Source organism: Aythya marila (assembly GCF_965140915.1).
Source record: "Aythya marila genome assembly, chromosome: 25".
NCBI lineage: Eukaryota > Metazoa > Chordata > Aves > Anseriformes > Anatidae > Aythya > Aythya marila.
In genome coordinates this window covers 6,373,746-6,389,826 of record NC_139066.1, presented here as the reverse complement: position 1 = coordinate 6,389,826, position 16,081 = coordinate 6,373,746, and the positions used below count along the sequence as shown (strand labels likewise).

Here is a 16,081-nt window from a genome sequence, read left to right as displayed (position 1 = left end):
TCCTTGCGTTTTACCCTTTGGAAAAGGATAGAATTGCGTTTCTGCAAAGCGTAATATAAAGTATCCGACCCTATACGGCTCGTAAACCAATAATCCCTCCATTGTATTCAAGCATGGAACTTAATGTAGCCTGGCACTAGTTGTAAAGAAACAAATCACTAACCCATCGGCTGATACTTGGCGTTGTATTTTCCACCATTCTGGCAAGTATCATTTGGGTGCTTAATTGACTCATAGCAGCGCATTGATTCTCCAAACTGATTGGACATCAGCTGAATAGTCCTAGCAGCCGGGACGTGTCACAGCGTTTAAGCGGCAGCATCTGAAGCCTTGTCCGAGTGAACTTGTCGCTGAAAATGCCAGGAGCTGGATTTGGATTTCGGCTTTCATTTAGGGTTAAAGCTGTTTAGGTCCCGGACCCTCAGCGCCCCCGGAGCCTGGCTGCAGCCCGGGGCAGGAGGTGGCTTTGGTCCTTCCCCCGCTGCCTCCTCCCGCCTGCTCCCCGCTGAAGGCAGCGGCCGGGCTGGGCCGCCCGGCTGATAAGGACGGGGGCGGAGCGGGAGGTTTCAAAGGTCTCCCTTTGAAACCTCCCCGCTCCCTCCGGCACCCGGGCATCCCGCGGGCAGAGCCGGGGCCCGCGGAGAGGAGAGAGACGCGAGGGACGAGCGGGCGAAGCGGTGGGAGGAGGAGCCCGGGGTGAAGCGCGGCCGCCGCCGGGGTTGATCGGGCGGGGAGGCTTCGCTGCCCGCCCCGTCCGGTTTAACCGCGGGGCTCTCCTCCTCCCCCAGCAAGGGGGGCGAGAGAGGCGAGGGAAATCAGAGCAGCATCGGGGAAGGGGAGCTCTGCAGACCCAGCCCGGCCTCAAAGTGTATGCAGCGATTCGCGTCTCACGTTGTAGTCTTGGTCCTTCCCTATCGCTATTCCCACTTCACACCTGATCTCAAACTAAACTCAAGAGCTGAGGTGGAGACAGGGAAGGAGCCCTGCTCTCAATCCTTAATCTGCTGAATAAGTAAAAATACACTGAAACCCACTGGCACTGGGGATGTTGCTCCGTGTTGCCCGCAAGGCTGCAGCCCAGGATGCAGTGGAGCCAGTCCAGTCATGATGACTGGGGTCTTTCCATGCTACAGTCATCTGTTCTCATTGGGAATCACCTTATGCCACAATGCATGTGTCTGAATCTCCAACCTAGACTTCGCAGGGTGGGTATGGAAGGTAGGAGAGACCTCCTCAGATCTGGCCTGGCAGTGGCAATGGCAGCAGTGAAGGCAGTGCAAGAACCTGCTTCCCTGTGACTGCAGTATTATCTACTAATGAAAGTAGATATATACTAAGACAAATGTCTCCCAAAAAACTTGTTGTGGTTTTTGCTCTAGCCAGGGGACACTGAGTTCACCCCTGTGCTTATAGGTAACTCTCCTTAGGCACTATCGATCCACCGCCTAACTCAGGAAGGCAGAGTAAGCCTGAGTCAATCACCTGGCCACTTTTTGGATATATACAAATCTCTCCTAGCAGTGCAGGTAAAAAGCATACACAGTTCAGCCAAAAAAAAAAAAAAAAAAAAAAAAAAATAAATATATATATATATTGTCCCAGATTTCCACTGACTATGAAGTGCCACAACCTGTACACTGGTTCATATCCCCGATATTTTTTCTGCTCTGAAGCCCGTAGCCCCAAAGGCCTGGATAGTTTTGCCATAAATAGCAGGAAGCGTAATTCCCATTGCTATGGGCACTACAGGGTCTGAGGACCTCAGTCACCATCCTGCTTCCATCACCACCTCTGTGTCCAGCCTGAGGCTGAAGCAGACATCACCCATCTTGCTTGATTTATGGTCCATCCTACTGAACTCAGTAAGACTTTCCTGAATATAGGACATGAATCATACCTGGCACATGAGTTAGAGCCTGGCCATTGGTGGAGATCACCATGTTGGTGGCTTGGTCCAAAAAACAAAGGTCCCATGTTTAGCTTTCTGCCCTAGGAAGAAATCTCTGAATTATCAGAGAAGCTAGAATTGAAAGTGATCAATTGCAGTGGAGCCTGGCTAGAGAGGAGACACGGTCCCACCTGGGAATCAGAGGCATAAAGAGCTTCAACAGCTGCAGTAAATTTGGGCAGATCTCTGCAGTCAGAGCTCTACTGCAGCCCCACAGCCCTCCTCAGCAACAAACTTGCCTATAGGGAAGGGGATTACTCTGGTTCCCGCCTCCAGGCTGCCCTGGTAGCAGCATGCCTGGTGTGGGAGAGCTGCTCCTGAAGTGTCTGGATAACCACCTAGGTTCACCTTCCTCAGAGGGATCCCAGTCTTGGGCACATTTTTTAGAACAAGTCTCAAACTACTCCTGATTCCACCCAAAATTTGCCTTATTGTGAGCCCTTCCATACATGTCATCAAGCTGTGCCCCTTTGCAGGCTGCCTGCAGAACCCACACCCTGCTGCAGGCTCCCATCAGCAGTAGAGAGCAGCAGGGAAGTGCAAAGGAATATGACAGTTCCCAATGAATTGAACATCAGAAGCCGGGCTTAAACACCATGCACAAAATAATTCCCCTTTTATCCCACAGCTGAAATAAATTGCTTTAGCTGAGCAGAGACTTGAGGAACACCAAGTTAGTCCCTGGGGCGAGGCCCCACATGAGCAGGGCTGTGGTGCGTGCAGTGGTGGGTGCACATTGCTGGGCTCGGTGCCAAGCAGGGACACATGCTCGGGCTAAAGAGTTGCTCCATCTGGGTGGGACACTCAACAGGATGCACAGCCACAGTGCATGCTGCACGTACATGTACATGTACACACACATAGGGGTATGTGAAGGGGTTTGCAGAGATGCACATTTTGCCATATTTAAAGGAAGTGCACTTGAAGAGCTGGATTGTACACAGAGCTGACACAAGCAGGGACACGCGGGAATGTTTATGAGGCTGTTTCCAGGTCGAGGATGTGCAGACATCTCTATTTGCAGCAGCAGATGCACATTCATATTTTGTATCTCTGCTCCAGGGCAGGAGCATTTGCCTCATAAGCTGCGCCCAGGACACATCCCCTCCACTTTCCTCGGGCTTCTGCCCTGCAGGAAAAGTCATCGTGGACTCCATCTATGCTTCTTCCTCTCATAGTGGGAGGAGGAGTTCAGAGTTGGCCCCCTCTGAGGTTTCAGCCTCCCTGCCTGAGGAGCTTGGTGTGGGAGAGGCCAGGGCTGCAGGACAGGATGCAGGAGATGGGCAGGGGGAAGTTGGAAGGGGGGTATTTTCTGAGGGAACATCAGGGTTTGGGGCACTGACAGCTGCTGTTTTCAGGGAACCACACAGGATTTCGTTTTCACATTTTGGCAAAAGGGAGGTATAGACCCAAACTGGAGATTTCAGGTTTGACAGTCCAAGAGCAAGACACAAGTGGTGCACAGCAGCACTCAGCCTTCCAGGCTTCTCAAAGGGAAAATAAAAGGCATGGAAGAAGCCTCCAGTCAAGGCTGGGGAGGGGAGAAAAGACCTGGAGAGTTCAGGGATGGAGAGAACCGGATTAAACAAAACGCCACGAGTTTGAAGTCACCTCATATTTCACCCCAAAAAGGGGGTGTGTGCAAAAATGTGCTGCAGTGATTGTGGTGCCGGGGGCTTGGCCAGGGCTTCAGCGTGGAGTGGCAGCAATATACAGGGATAAAAGAAGCAAAGAGGAGTCAGGCCATGCTCTCTGTTCCCATGCCAGCTGATTTGTTCAAAGGATCCAAGAGAAATGTGCTATAAAGTGCAGATTCTGGCCCTCCAGTCACCAGGGAGAGAAATATTCGCACCTACCACCCCTGGGCTTCCGGGGATGCCTGTGGGGTGGGAAAGGAGGGGCCGGCAGTGAAGGGAGGAAAAAAAAAAAAAAAAAAAAAAAAAAAAAAAAAAAAAAGATAAAAATGTTTGCTTTTATTTATTTTTTCTTCCCAGAAATATTGCCAAAATCAAAAACCAAAGAGCTGGGCTCCCTTCCAGACCCAGAATTCAATTTTCCATCAATTGATTATTTCCAAACGTTAAGTCTTTAAGTAGTTCCAATTTTTCCCTTTCAAACTGCTTGGGGGTTTGGGTTGGTTTTGATTTTTTTCCCTCGTATTTTGTAACAACGACTTCAAATTCAATTGCTTAAAAAATTTACAGACAGTTAAGAGTTATTTCAAAGCTTTTTCAGATTCCAGATGACATAAATATTAAATGGATCCTATCGAGAAAAAAATAGCAGAATAGTTGCAAACTAATAAACGTTTTTAATAAATTTAAGCACGATTGTCGAGAGCAGAGAGGAACTGGTAAAATAAATCACTCTTTTCTTTTAAAATAATAACGTTCCTCTTGCTTTATTGTGACATAAAATATTACACTGAATTTTCTGCGTAAAATCGTCGAAGAACGGAAATGTTAGTATCAGTTTGGAAGCCGCACTCAACTATTTCCACGGCAAAGTGGGCTCAAAATTTTCGCAACATGTTATAAAGAAGAATAGCTGGCGGGAATCGAGATCTCAGAAGCACGCGGTATGACATAAAATCGAAATTCGGTAATGCCGCTAAATAAATTAGCCCAAATGCAAATTCTCGGGGAGCCAGGTGGAAAGTCAAAGTCCGACGCTGCTCCTGCGGCCGCCACACCCGCGGAAGGCAGAGGCGAGGCTGCTTCTGCTGGAGCAGCGCGGCAGGGTCCGCAGCTGCCAACTGCCACACACCGGCCTGCTCGAGGGTTTCTGTGAAACGGAGTGAAATCACATTTCCGAAAACCAGCGTTTCCTTTCCCTCTGTTAATGAGTGTGTCTGTGCGCGTTGGGCTGCCTGGGTGCTTCTGCTGGTGGATCCTACTCCTTTCTTTCCGCGCTTTGAATAATCAATAAATAAAAAGAAATAAAATGACGCAAACTAGCAGGAAAAGCTGCAGCCAGTCGCTTTGTCCGCGGATCCCCTTCAGTCCGGGCCACCTCGGAGGTTCCTCCTGCAAAGCCGCCGCGGGTCCGTTCCTCGCAGCCGCCGGGACCCACAAAGCAGCCCCGACGGCGGCCGCAGCTCCCGCCGCAGAGAAGCCCCCGAAGTAAACAGGCCCTTAACTTTCAACTTGGCCTTGACCTCCGGATTAAACCCGACCTTTCTGTGAAGAAGCACCGCGAGACGCGGGGGAGCTGCGGCCCCGTCGACAAATACTTAGCCGATCGTCGCGGCCGCCTTGTCCCAGCGCCCGAGTTGTGAGCGCTGTTTCAAAGCAAACGGGGAGAGGGCAGGGGCAGAGCATAAAAAGAGCGTCAAAGAAGGAGTACAGTCGTTAAACTACAGAAAGGGAAGAAAGGAGCTTTGAAATCGGAAAGGTGAAGGCTAAAAAGATAGGAGTTTTTTTTTTTATTATTATTTTCTTTCCTCTGTTTGTTGGTGGTGGTGGTGGTGGTTGTTTGTTTGTTTGTTTGTTTTTCTTCTGGAAAAGAAAATCATCGGATTCAGCAAGACTCCGAGATTTTTAACAGAGAGCAAGAAGAGCCGAGCGAGGAGCCGAGGCTGGGGGTGCAGCTTTGCGCTGTGGTTCAGCTGTTTTCCTGCGAAACGCGGCGGGCAAGGACGCGGTGCAGGAGCGGATCTCGAAGAAACAGACCGGGACAACCCCTCTCGCAGATCTCCAGAGCTGAAAGGAGAGGTATGGGAGGAGGGAGGCAGCCTGCCGCAGCGAACGGGGCTTTTCCGCGTCGGGTTGGAAGTGATCGAGCCAGTCCTACCCCTCGTTTCGGCGAGAGCTGCCCCCGGGGCCGCAGCCCGGCCCCGGCAGACTGAGGGCCCCTCACCCAGCGCCCCCAGACACATACACAGGTAGGAAGCCACAAGCCAGGGGCTTGTCAAGCCGGTGTTTTTCCATCGTGTCCATTTGGGCACCACCAAGTAGCTCCGGAACAGACACGGCGCAAGATTTACTTCCCACAAGCCTGGGGAGGTCCCTCCAGGAAAGCATTTCGGGCCCAGTAACGCTCCTATATGCCTGGCCCAGCATCACAATCCCTATTTCCTGACTTTTTTACTGTCTCTGTGTGTGTAAGGCTGATGCAGCTCCTCCGGGAAGGATCATGATTTGGTGGCCTAAAGACATGGCAGAAGGAGCAGATTTTCTATTATTTGTTAATAAGCAAGGAGAAAATCTCGATTTCTTGAGTTGATCTCTTTGCAAGAAGGAAATAATCCAGAAACACTGCATGAACTCAACTGTTATTTGAGTAACTGTGGAGAAAAACAGAAACAGGAGGGAGAAATGAGGCTGTGTGTGTTTGTACTGTGTGTACAGGTGATGAAAAATGCATGTACCAAAAGATTTATTAATAGGCACTTATGCACAGGCCTCATCATATTTACTCCAAACTTTTCCATGCTGATGTAATCCCTCACACTACATCCATCTGTCTTTACCCCTTCTTCCTGTCTCTCCACCTGTCTGTTACTCTGGGGCCCAAAGGGGTCTCTATATTATTTTTCCACCCTCTTTCCAAAACTCTTTCCCTTTGAGCTACTTAGCTGGGATCCACACTGGCCTGCAGACTAGGTCCAGTTCCATGCCAGCACTGTGCAAAGAGGCAATAGCTGTGTGTAAAGAGTTTTGTTTTGTTTTGTTTTGATTTCACTCTTTGCAGTTATTTTTATTTCTTCTTCTTGTTTTTTCTGTCTGCATGGGAAAGATTGGGGTGCATATGCGTGACAATGGGACACAATCCCTGAGCATGAGTGGAGAGCAAGGCAGGGGCAGAAGGGAAGCCTTGTTCCACGGCAGTGCTGGTTCTCCACAGCCTCACGAAGAGCAAAGCTGAGGGCCCAAAGGGGTCCTCAGGTATCTCCAAGTCAGGCTGGAGTTTTTGCAAGGGCAGAAACTCTCGGACCTGAGTGGGAAGAAGGGGACACCTCGCTGATAGATGGCTTTAATCTAAGCCTGTATTTTTTCACCAGGATTGCTCCCCCTCACTGGTTTGATCCTCCCACTCACCCCCCCTTAATTCCTCCTTCTACTTTTTTTTCGGGGAGGGGGGGGGGCATGATGCAAGAGGCACCTCCTGTGTACCCACCTGTCACGTGTTTGGGGGGTTCCTCCCGCCTTCTTCTATTGCAATAAAAGTATTTTCGCTATTTCTGCAGCCAGGGTTTATTAGGACTGGAGGGATTGGGGGGGGAGGTGTTTTGGTTTTTTTCCTTCCTTCTCCGTCCTTTTCCCCCCGAGCAGCAGCCAATGAGGCAGGCCCTGGCCATTGCGTCAGGACAGCCCGGCGGGGAAGGGCAGCTCTCGGCAGCTCACAGCCTTTTAAAAAGATCCGGGGACCCCCCTCGGACAGCGCCCGGGTGCTGTCGAGCAGCTTCTCCCCATGCCCCGGCCCCCGCGCCGCCCCGCATGCAGCCTCCGGAGCCCCGCGCCCCCTCGGGCCTCGAGGGGCTCCTGGCAGCCGGGGGCTTCGCAGGCGGCCAAGGCAGGGGCCTGCCCCCCGCCCCGGCTCTCGGCGGCCCTTCGCCTCCCCCCGGGATGAACCCCAGCTACCCGGCGGAGGAGCCGGCCAAGCCGTGCCTGGCCGCCCCGCCGGGCCCCACAGCCCCGCCGGGCCCCGCCGCCTCCGCCCCGTTGCCCTACGGATACTTCGGCAGCGGCTACTACTCCTGCCGCGTCGCCCGCAGCGCCCTCAAAACTGGCCCGGCCCAGGGCCCCTTCCCCCCCGAGAAGTACCTGGACCCCCCCGCGGGCAGCGAGGACTTCCAGAGCCGCCCCGCGGAGTTCGCCTTCTACCCCAGCTACGGGGCCCCCTACCAGCCTGTCGCCGGGTACCTGGACGTGTCGGTGGTGCCGGGGCTGGGCGGCCCCGGGGAGGCACGGCATGAGACGCTGCTGCCCGTGGACGGTTACCACCAGCCTTGGGCTCTGGGCGGCAGCTGGAGCGGCCAGATGTGCTGCCCCAAAGAGCAGGGCCAGGCCGGGTACCTCCTGAAATCCGCCTTTGCAGGTAAAGTCCCTGGGCTGGAGCTGCGGAAGGGCTGGGAGCGGGGAGGTGTGGGGTGCTCGCCGTGCGTGCGGGTAGCTGGGATCACAGCTTCAAATAACCTCCTGGGGAGCTGCTGCTGCAGCTCCAGTAAAGCTTGTTCGTGAGCGATTCCACTCTAGTCGGTAGGCAGGCTTCAAAACCAGCAATTTAGATTAACACTGCTCTTTGCAACTCATCGCCCTCTCAGAACAGAGGCAATCGGTGATACAGTCCGGGTTCAGGAACGATCCGGGTAGCTGGGGGCCAGCCACAGTCCGCAAGCAACGGAACGGAGCTGGTTTAAAGGCTGGGTGTACGCGGTTCTGAGAATAGGAGGGCCATGCCCATGTCCCCCATCCGCTGCCCATGCCACGGCGGTGGGAGTGAACTTGCCCCGGTCCTGCTCGGCCGTTCACCGGCCCCGCGTTACGCGCTGAACCCGCGGAGCAAGTACGCGTTGAATCAGTGCACGTCACATCAGCTCTCTCACGTCGGTTGCTGTTACATGAAGTCGTGTCCCCTTCCCCCTCCCCCCAAAAAATAGTCAGATATGAATACATTTAGCGAAGAAAAAAGCTGACTTCCATTAGGAAATAAATTGTCAGGAGACAGGGAGGCTCGAGGGAAGAAATGGGGAGGCAGGGAAAAGGTGCAGCTGCTGTGAGGAAAAGCCGGTGGGAGAGGGGTGCCGGGGGCGAAGGGGTGGGGATGCCCGCCCACCCAACCCCCGGTCCTGGCATCGCTCAGACCCGTCTCTCCCTGCGCCCAGACGCCACTACGCAGCTGCCCTCCGACGGCTGCTCCTTCCGCCGGGGACGCAAGAAGAGGGTCCCGTACAGCAAGGGGCAGCTGAAGGAGCTGGAGAAGGAGTACGCCAGCAGCAAATTCATCACCCGTGACAAAAGGAGGAAGATCGCCGCCGCCACCAACCTCACGGAGAGACAGATTACCATCTGGTTCCAGAACAGGCGGGTGAAAGAGAAGAAAGTCGTTGCCAAAATCAAAAGCAGCAGCACTCCGTGAGGACACGGCCACCCCGCACCGCAGCCCCGAAGAGTCCCCGTCTGCAAGGGGACTCCGGCTCCTTCAGCGGCGAGAGCGAGCGGCGCCCGGGGCGGGCCGCACCATCCCAGACGCCCGGCGCAGCTCGGGGCGTTGGGCACCGCTCGGCTCGACTCCCGAGGAGTTAAACCCAGCCTCCAATGAGGGCAACTTAAGAAGATACAACGTTCTTGCCCGGTCTGCATGCAGAGGGCCCACTCGCCTTACAACGTCGCTATAGATATCGTGCTCTCCATGTCCCACCGCTTTTGTTTGAACTGCATCGTCAGGGCGTTCAAAAAAAAAAAAAAATAAATAAAAAATTAATTGCTTTAATTAACCCCAAACACGCAACTCCTGTCTTGCCTCCGTGCAGGAGCGGGCTGTCCGGGGGCGAAGGGGTGGGGAATTTCACAAGGAATTTGGTCTTTAGAGAAGAAAAGCTGTACTCAGAGCATAAAAATAAAATTTCCTTAACTACACGCAGAAGTATCAAAATGTGTGTGTATACTCCAGGTGTGTTACATAGAAACACACGTGATTTTTTTTTCATTGGTATAAACGTGCGGTTTTGCGTGAATTCACAGTACGTGTACAACATGTACACATACATACATTTATGAAGGCACGTAATACGTTTTGTGCTGTTATATATAAAATATACATATAGGTATGCACATATTTAGGATTATGCTTTATTTTACCTTTTATCGTATATGATATTGGTGTTCGTGTGTTTATATATACCCAGATACCCAAACGTATGCACGTATATACATGCAATATAGTAACCAGCTATGTGGATATATATATATATATATATATATATATATATATATATATATATATATATATAAATATACACACGTGTTTGTATACGCACATATATACATACAGTTACATGTATGTTCGTGAATATATTTTGATACAGGTAAATGCAATTCGTATAATTTCATACATGATTTCGTTTGTGCATATATACATATATTTGTATCCACATTTTCCTTCTCTTAATAATGCAGAATTATAGCGATACGTTTCATAGCATGTCTGAGATAACCTTCGTATATTACTAAATAATATCGTTTAGTATAAAGAAACTTCGTGATCGTTTACAACAGCATAAATAGGGTGGAAGTACTCAAACATGCTCTTTTCTCTGCACTTGTATTTTACGGCTTCGGGGAAGGGCTCAGTGCACGATTGCAAACCACGTACAGAATCTGTTCAATATCTCGGTGTTTAAAGGCAACGGAGTGCTGCCTTGGAGAGTCCCCGCAGCAGCATCGTGTTTAAGTCTGCTTGTAAACCCCAAAACAGCCTCTGAAAGGACGAATAAACTTCAAAACACCGTTACCACAACCCGCGTTTATTTTTATTTTTTAATTTTTTCCTTCCTTTTCTTTCACAGATTCGGAGCGTTAAGCCGCAGCGTGCCTTAATTAATGTCTATTTTAAGCAGCGATTTCGCCCGTTTCCAATACCACGTGTATTTAATACTGCAGGCAGGCGCAGGCTCCCACCAGGTCCCTGGCGGGGAGCAGGCCGGGGCCTGCCGCGCTCTCCCCGTTTTTGCGCGTTCCCCCCCGGTGTTTTCGCCCCGAGCCCCGCCGGAAAGTGGGGGGTGGGGGGAGGCGAACACGGGCGGGAGCCCCTCCGCCGTGACGTCACGGGGAGCGAGGAGGGGGAGCCAATGGCGCGCAGGGCAGCCCGGCCCCGGCCCCGGCTCTGGCACCGCAAAATAAAGGTGAAAAAGGAGCAAAACGGGTGAGACGCACGGCGGGGGCGCGGAAACTCTCAGGGAACGCCGCGGACGCACGAAGGCTTCTGCACTCGGCTGTAACGCTCCTCGGGCTTCGCACAGGGGCGCAGGCGCTGTCGTGCGGTGACCGACTACGCTTTGCTCTTCCCCATCCAGATTCTGCTCCGAATTGCTCTGTTTTGAACCAGTTGTGCCTTTTTTTTTTTTTTAATTTATTTTTTACTTTTTAGTTTTGTTTTCCAGTTTCTGGCTGTGAGGGAGGGTCGGAGGTTCACCGACTCACGGCTGCACCCTCCGTTCCCGCCACTCTAGAAAGCGTCTCGAAGGGTTTGTTCTGCTTTCCTGAACGTGCTGGTTGATGAGAATCTCAAAAGTATCTTTTTCTTTAAACCTGTATTACCGGCATGAATCTCTAGCCCTGATTTCCATGCCTCTGTAGAGGCCGTAGAGCAGAAGCGGCTTTAGCCGATAAGAAGTCCCTCGGATGTTCCCCAAAGAAAAACAAGTAATACAATAAAACAAAAAAGAAATCCATCTGTGATCTCCAACGGCCTGTACCTGCGAGTGACTTCAAAAGAAACCAGGTCTACTCAAGGGTTTGGAAATGGATTATCCTCTCAAAGCGCCCCTCTATTGCAAGTTAAGGGTTAATCCTTTTACAGACATGTATCTTTTTCCCATTCTTTTTTACAGCTGGAATCTTTCACTGATGTCCCAAAACGTGCACGGGAACGTGGTGGGTGGACCCCAGACACCTCCAGCCCTGTTAGGACACCTCCGCCTCCCCCTCCTCCTGGGGAAGTGCGCTGAGAGCAGGAGACATACCACCCCCTCCTCCCCGATCCCTGTCCTCCGCTCTGGCCCCGAATCCGAGGCGGAAAATACAGATGGGAAGGGGAGGAGGGAAGTCTCAGGGAGAGCTGTAAAACCTTTAGCGGCGGCCTCAGCAAAAGGCAAGAAAGTCTTGACATTCTCGTAAAACTCCGGGAAGGAGCCGCTGCCTGGGCCAGGTGAAGGCTCCTGGCCCCCTCCCTTTGCCATTGAACTTGAAAATCAGAAAACCTGGGGCAGAGCAACCCCAAAATCGGGGCAGAGCAGCCCTAGGAGGTCCAGGGTGGGCGGGGGCCACAGGTATGGTTTTAGTAGGAACACTGTTTTTAAAACACGGTTGTTGGAGAAGCACCCTCATCCACCGGCCCGCTCCAAGGTGCTTCTCAGCAGGTGAGCTGTGCCGAGCCCGGTTCCGCAGGGTCTGCGAGTATGGCATCCTTCTGCTTCCCCTTTCCCTTTCTCTTCCCCTTCCCCCTTTTTTTTATTATTTTTTTATTTTTTTTTTTTAGTCAACTTAAAATGTAACACAGATACACCCATGAACAAGCAAAAGATAGAAATAGTGGGGAAGCGTCTTCCAAGTCCTTCCTTCATGCCTCCTCCTCTTTCCCCCAGCCTTTGACTCCTTTCTTTTGTTCAAGTTCATTCCCATTGCACAAAGTGTCTGGACTTTTTTTTTTTTTCCCCTTCAAAGGATTTTGTCATTGAACTTGAGCCCACGTTGTAAACATTCTTGGGTCTTACAAGCATCTTGATGAGATGTCATTAACAAGGACCTCAGACTGCTCTGTGCATTTCCCTGCTTCTCCTTTATGCAGCTCATAACAGAATCCTATCTAAACCTCATGACAGAATCAAAGGTGCGATTTTTACATCCTGACTCCTTTTCTTTCCTAATCCGAGTCCAAAAATAAAATACAATGTAAAAGGAATCTTCGGAATTTCTGAGTCTCTCTTTTTTTCCCCCATCTCTCTGTCTCTCTTTCCTATTTTGTACTGTTTTTCAAACACGAAGACGATGTGACTTCCTAGTGAATGTGCCGCTGTACACCATCATGCATTTTCACATCTGTACACAAAACAGGAAAATTTTCATTGTACTTGCACCCAATAAAAATAAGATAAAATTCGTTATTACAAAGCAGTGTCAGGAAATGCCATTTCGATAAATTATACCGTTACACTCTGTACAAAAGCAAAATATTATTAAGTTTATACTAGAATCGCCTTTATCCTTCTCTGTTAGATGGCTTAATTGCCTTACATAAAAGAAAATAAGATGAAACAGGTTTATTGTCTGCAAGCAAACTCAACAATGATGAGTCTCACGCCACTGTGGAAGAGACACTGCAATAAAATATTTCCTAAACAGCTACTAAACCTCCCTTCTCGTTAGAGTTCTTGCTCTAATATAGAGAAGCCAGCTTCCAAGTGAGAAATATTTCGATTTTCGAAGCTGAAATTCAATGTAGTCATGGTTTTGGAATTGTTTTTTGTTAAATAGTACTCAAAACCATTTCATTCCCACCGAAGAGAGCCGTGTGCTGAATGTTAATGTACACTTTAGAACTGTGAAATATATGCATTATAGATCCATGTACGATTTTCTGTTGCAATAAAAAAGAGGAGAAAAGGGTGCTCTTTTCAATTCCTTTGAAGCACAACCTTTTCTTTATTTCCGTCTGCTCTGCAGCATGATGGCTAAACACATTTTTTGCTGTAAAGGGGGAGAGATGAACAAGCAGGAAACCTTGTCTCCACTACCTATTTGCATTTCGCCACATGTCCGCGGAAGAGCGCGAGGTAAAGCACCATGCTCGGGAAAGCGGCTCCGCGCCTGCGGCCGCTCCGCGCTCAGGCTGCACCACTGCCTTCACAGAATCGCCGCCGGTTTGGGTGCAGGCGGGACCGCAGCGCAAGAAAGAGGCGATTCCTGCTGCTCTCGGCCGTCCTGCGGGGAGGGAGGAGAAATCCGAGCCCGGCGGAGAGCCGAGGGCGAGAAACCCGATTTATTCTTTTCGCACCGCAAACGTGTTCTCCGATCTAACGGGAACGTGGGATCCCAGATCGCCGGGAGCGGCTGCGGCCCCGAGGCTGGAAAAAATCACTTTTGAAGCAGAATTTTACACAGAAAGAGTAGAGCCCTAGCTGTGTCTGCGCTCACCTTGTACGTGTCTCCCGTCCCTTTGAACAATTTGCAGCTCAACAACTTTGTCCATTATCTGTAGGTTTTCGTTTGGTTGATTTTAATCTTTAACTTCCAAGGCTATCTGAGATTTGATTATTGTGATTATTATTATTATTATTATTATTTATTAATTAATATGAGAACATGCCCATTTGCTTTTATTTTTATTAGCAAGAAATAAAACCTTTCTTCACAGCCACAAGAAGGGTAATAACTAATGAAGAAAAATATGTAGAAATCAGTGCATCGGTTGGTATGAGACTGCAGTTTTTGTTGTCGTTTTGCACGGAGAAGGAAAAGAAAGTCCCGGCTGTGCTTATCTTCAATTTCACAAAGCAACAAAACCAACCAAATGAAAGGATCTGTTGCATTGTTATCAGGTAAATTAAATGCAGGAGATTAATCATGCATAAGACCAGGCAGCTTTCAAACACCTTGTGGGATATGGGGCTTCTAGCATTGTCCTTTAGCACCCATGCAGCTGCAATTGTCATGGTAAACGTGGCTGTAAATAACTAAGGTTGCTAAGACAGTCATTGCTCACCTGAAGTGCTGTTGGCAGACAAAAGAGAGGAGAAAAGCATTTCTGGCTTGGAAAATTTCAGTAGGAAAAGTCTACCTGGAAGAAATCTGCTACTGAAAAAACTTGTCTTTAATCCACTAAAATAGCTATATGCCTTCATCCTGCCCCACCCCCAACAAATTAGTGAAGTGCTTTAAATTTCCTTTGACTTTAGCAGTCACTGGGTCAGGTACCTGCATAAACATTCATATCTGCACACTAAGCCCAGAACCAATTTTTATGAAGTTTAGCAGAAACAAAAACATTTCATATTTTCTTAAGAAAAAAATAGAGAAAGAGTAAGAATGCCAAAGACAAAACAAAACAAACAAACAAACAAAAAAAAACAATACATTTTGGTTTTCATCATTTTTTTACATGAAACAGGGAAGATGAGAAGTGGAATGTCATTAAATTATGTTAAATATCATTTTTCCTGTACCGAGAAATGTTTGAAACCACTGGGGCTCATTCAGTGATGAACTCTGGAAGCAACAGCTTTCAGCAGTACAAGTTCTTTAAAATGGGGTACATTTTGAGAGCAACACATGCAACCAGAACAGGGCATGACAGAGATCTGCAGACACTGAGTGACTGAGTCACTATTACCCACCTACCATTTCCAATCAGTCTAGATTGCACCTCAGTTTGGGATGAAATTTCGGAGCACCCCATCCTTTGTCCAAGTTAGAAGGTCTAAATATGCACTAAAAAGCCAGGAGTTGTGAGAGGTAAAGCTCATTTGGCCTTGATGAGGTCAAGGGTGAGCCTTTCTTTTTGTCATGTGGCCTTGGTGCAGCATGTCCCTCCAGCTCTCTCTTTAAGCTCCAGGCTTATGCTGATGTGAAAAAAACAGCTATTATCCTGAAGTTCACATGAAAAAATCTGCAGTCTCCTGCATCGGTTTAAGTTCAAAGCAACCTCTCCAGGTTTAGTGCAGAGGAGACTGGGAACATGATTTCATGCACATTTGCAAGCAAAGAAGTAGAGCCTTTCCACAGCATGAAAGTTATGATAGCTTCTCCTATTTGTCAGTCCACAATATCTCTTGGTTTACATTGCTGAAACACTGACCTAATAACGCTGCAGCTCCACTGAGGATGGAGTTGGTGCTTCTTTCAGTGCAAAGAGAAGTGCTTCTTTCAGGCAACAGAGATTTTCTCCTACAATTAATTTCTGTCTCTCTTCTCTCCATCTGTCCTGTGCAAGCAGTGGCCTGTTAAGGCAATGTCTTTCAGATGGACAAGAGATTAGTGACCTGCAGTAGCCAAAGTAGCATATGCCCATGTGTTTTTCCATATGTGCACCCAGAAACAATCCCCAAAGGCCTGTGAAGATGAGACTGAGCCAGACAGTTGAGAAAGAGGTGGAAATTCATGACTTCATATTTTAATTCACCAAGAAAATTTGTCTTGGTATAAGATGAGGAATTTGATCATGGTTTTGGGATGTTCAGAAACCTGGAACAAAGGAACATAAGACAGGATGAACTCCATGAATGTCAAGGAGTCTGATGTATTTAGAACATGCAGGAGCCTACTGCCTGTGAGCCAGTCTGTACAGTACACAAGCAGCAAGTTCAGCACCCTCAGACATACTGTGTGGTACAAGATCTTTTTGTGCTGGGGGTTTCCAAGCAGTAACTGTCCTTCCTGCCCCTCCTCTCTCCAACACTAACTTCCCCCACCTGAA

At 49.4% G+C, this 16,081-nt stretch overlaps 1 protein-coding gene across 1 annotated transcript; it reads left to right on the top strand.

Moving 5' to 3' along the window:
* Nucleotides 1-7,386: 7,386 nt before the first annotated feature.
* On the top strand, nucleotides 7,387-9,028 carry HOXB13 (homeobox B13; the record flags this gene model as incomplete). The annotated part of the gene is made up of 2 exons (XM_082779003.1): nucleotides 7,387-7,987; nucleotides 8,775-9,028. 2 exons carry the CDS (start codon nucleotides 7,387-7,389, stop codon nucleotides 9,026-9,028), a joined length of 855 nt encoding a protein of 284 aa, XP_082635129.1.
* Nucleotides 9,029-16,081: the final 7,053 nt, after the last annotated feature.